The sequence below is a fragment of the Cynoglossus semilaevis genome, chromosome 17 (assembly GCF_000523025.1).
Source record: "Cynoglossus semilaevis isolate Cse_v1.0 chromosome 17, Cse_v1.0, whole genome shotgun sequence".
Classification (NCBI taxonomy): domain Eukaryota; kingdom Metazoa; phylum Chordata; class Actinopteri; order Pleuronectiformes; family Cynoglossidae; genus Cynoglossus; species Cynoglossus semilaevis.
The window spans coordinates 16152763-16156138 of record NC_024323.1 but is presented as its reverse complement, the minus strand read 5'-3'; the positions used below and the strand labels follow the sequence as shown (position 1 = coordinate 16156138).

Sequence of the window (3376 nt, the reverse complement as noted above, 5' to 3'; positions counted from 1 at the left end):
GTGGAGGACGTGTCTCAGGCCTATCTTTAGCCCCAGCTCAGTTGTTAAAGCAGTTTCAAATGGCTCCTCATCACCAGGACTCTGGGTCAGTAATAACAGTCTGTGGTCTTCATGACTCACCGGGTCAGACTCCGGGCTGGAACCCACACCCTGTGGTCCACTCCCAGACAACATGGCCCAGAGCTGGTGTTCTGGAGCTGAGGCTGAAGAGATGCAGAGACAACACGTCAGTCGCTCTGTCTGTCGCTCTGTCTGTGGTGAGGTGGACAGACCAGAGCAGGTGAAACTTTACAGCATAGAAGCTTCTGGAACAGCTGAGCCCTGAGGGGGAGGAGGGGGGAGTTCACAGAGTTCATGGTGTGAGTCTTCTCTTCCTTCTCAGAGCACCTCTGCTGGAGTGGTTCCGTACCTGGGCACTTACCTGACCGTCCTCACCATGTTGGACACCGCGCTGCCCGACACCGTGGAGGTAAACACCGCACTGAAGGGGGCGACGGGTGACACAGTCTCAGGTCAAAGGTCAAAGACACGAGTGTGCAGTGGTCAGATGACGATCCACTGGTTTTCTATGAACAAAGATGGAAAAAAAACAAAACCCAGGAGTGAAGTAGAGGAAACAGCGACACCTGTGGTCATGTGACAGGTTTTATTGTCTGATCCTCAGGTTTTATCAGGTGTAAAATGAAACTCATTCTGATTCGCTCACCAATCAGGACACATCATTGGTCAGTGATAGTTCAATAACAGATTAAAAATTCAACATTTTTGTTCATGAAATAAGATTTACTTTAAAGTGGAATTTTATAAAAAGCACATTTTAAGTTTATAAAATAATGATTTTATTTTATTTTATTATTGATGCAGTTGTTGATCATGTAACTGATGACCCCCCCCCATCTTTTGACAGGGCGGACTCATCAACCTGGAGAAGAGACGGAGGGTGAGTGTTTGACACACACACACACAGATGTGCTGTGTGTGTGTGTGTGTGACTCAGTTATGTAACGGTGCAGCTCCTCAGGAATTCTCACTCCAGCGTTTTTTTCCTCCGACTCCAGGAGTTCGAGGTTCTGTCCCAGATCCGTGTCCTGCAGGCGTCGTGCTCGCAGTACAACCTGCCCCGTCACCCGAGGGTCGCGGCGTGGCTGCAGAGATACAGGCTGCTGACCGACCAGGAGAGGTGAGGTCAGGGGAGGCAGGGGGGGGGGGGGCCGTCAGGGTAGGTAATCCTCCAGAACCCCGGGTCCAACTCCACAACTCTGCTGGTACGGGGTGTCAGTGGGTTTGGTAAGGCCCTGGAGCAGGAACCGTCCAGATCAGGTTTCTGACCTTCTGACCTTCACACCTGACAGCAGATATTTGCCTGTGGTACACACTGGAGTACACAGTACATACTGTGCAGTACTTTTTACTCTGTTGTTGTTCTTATGAATCTTTGAAGCCCGCGGATACGTTTGGTGTTAATATGAGTGTGTGTGTGTGTGTGTGTGTGTGTTTGTCACAGTTACGAACTGTCCAGACGACTGGAGCCCCTGGTGGACGTTTGTTCACCGACGGTCTGGAGCCACCAGAGACTGTCCAAGAAACTCTCCAGGTCTGTGTATGTGTGTGTGTGTGTGTGTGTGTGTGTGTGTGGGGGGGGGGTCCAGTTCTCTGATGGTTCTGACTCTCTCTCTCCCTCTCCCTCTCTCTCTCCTCAGCCTCCTGGCAGTGAACAGTGGCTCAAAGAAAGTTCCTCCAGATCAGATCAGCGTCTCCTCCTCTGGGTCCAGTGGATCAGAGCTGGGGGAGGATCTGTCCTCCCCCAGCTCCAGCTGCTCCATCAGACTGCAGGTAAACAGCCATGGTGTTGTTGGTGAGAGGGTCCGCCTGACACCCGTGCCTTTACCCCCCCTCAGTCCCCCCCCAACACCCACAGTGTCGTTGTTGTTCTTTGTTCCAACGTTGACTGTTGACAGTCGACAAACAATCGTTTCTTTTCAAGTTTTCAAACATCGCCTGGAGAAAAGACAAGATGTTCAGTCTGGTGTTTACTGACTGTAATGATGGAACTGGACTGGACCAGTGACGGAACTGGTCTGGACCAGTGACGGAACCGGTCTGGACCAGTGACGGAACTGGTCTGGACCAGTGTTTTAATAAATACTGATGTTTATATAAAAGTTCTTTTTTCTTTTTCCTGCAGTGTTTTCAAAGTTCAGGCCACAATGACTCCTCCACCTCCTCCACCTCCTCCTCCTCCTCATCCTTGTCCTCTTCAGCGTCCTCCTCTCCTGAAAGCCCCCCTCCCTCCAGCTCCTCCCCCGACTGCCCCCCAGCTCCGTCCCAGGACGGTTCTGGGTCAAAGCCCGGTCTGTCGGCTCACAGGCGCTCGGCGTCCATGACCTCGCTGCCCGTCTACAACCGTCAGGTGGCCGACTCCTGCATCGTCAGGGTGAGCGTGGATCTGCCCCAGAGCAGGGGCAACATGTACAAAAGCATCCTGGTGAGTTCTGAATTAAAATGAAAAAAAAAGTCTGAGCTGATCAACAATCAATCATTAATTATCACTAATTACTGCTGTAATTCAAACAGCTCTCTGCACTCTGACAAAGTAATCGGTTCTTAGTACTTTAGGTGTTCACACTGAAGCTGTGATTATTCTTCTCAGGTAGAAACCTGTGTGTGTGTGTGTGTGTGTGTGTGTGTGTGTGTGTCACAGTTAACCAGCCAGGACAAAACTGCTCAGGTGATTCAGAGGGCGTTGGAGAAACACCACCTGGAGCACATGGAGTGGCAGGAGTTCACCCTGAAACAGGTCATCTCCCAGGACAGAGGTCAGAACCAGACCTGATCCCAGAACCCCCCCACCCCCCTCCTCCTAAAAAAAGTCTCCTTTTGATGTTTATTTCTGATCTTTCTACCTGCAGAGTTGCTCATTCCAGACAAATCCAACGTCTTCTACGCCATGTCCACGGCGGCCAACTTCGACTTTGTGCTGCGACCGTTGCCTAAAGGACAGAAGAAGCCACTGAAGGCCACGTCCAGCCTGGGACGGTTCACGAAGCAGCAGAGAGTCGTCACCTGAAACTGGAGAGACGTGGGAACGACGGGAACTCCCTGGAGAGTTCTCTTCATCTTTAATTTATATCAAGGAAAAAAATCTGTTTCCTGCTACATCTGTAAATAATGTAAATGCACTTTATGAAGAAAATGGAGCAGCGCCTCAAAGAAGTCATTTCTTGACTTCAACCAGTGGTAACACACACACACACACACACACACACATACACACTGACTGAAGAAATCCCTGCCTCGGACTCTCAGCCCTGACTGGACAGATGGCATTCCTAAACTTTTTTGGTCGTTATGACATCGGCGGTGGCAGCAGCAGCAG

The 3376-nt window shown here is 50.6% G+C and overlaps 1 protein-coding gene across 1 annotated transcript in view; it reads left to right on the top strand.

Moving 5' to 3' along the window:
• The window catches only part of LOC103393653 (ral guanine nucleotide dissociation stimulator-like 1), a 7579-nt gene extending 4446 nt beyond the window's left edge, over positions 1 to 3133 (top strand). The window contains exons 10-17 of the mRNA XM_008330693.3: positions 383 to 469; positions 908 to 940; positions 1059 to 1180; positions 1505 to 1594; positions 1701 to 1833; positions 2186 to 2485; positions 2702 to 2816; positions 2910 to 3133. Coding sequence (XP_008328915.1) covers positions 383 to 469; positions 908 to 940; positions 1059 to 1180; positions 1505 to 1594; positions 1701 to 1833; positions 2186 to 2485; positions 2702 to 2816; positions 2910 to 3067 — 1038 coding nt within the window. The 3' untranslated portion in view covers positions 3068 to 3133. The remainder of the gene's footprint in view (positions 1 to 382; positions 470 to 907; positions 941 to 1058; positions 1181 to 1504; positions 1595 to 1700; positions 1834 to 2185; positions 2486 to 2701; positions 2817 to 2909) is intronic.
• Positions 3134 to 3376: the final 243 nt, after the last annotated feature.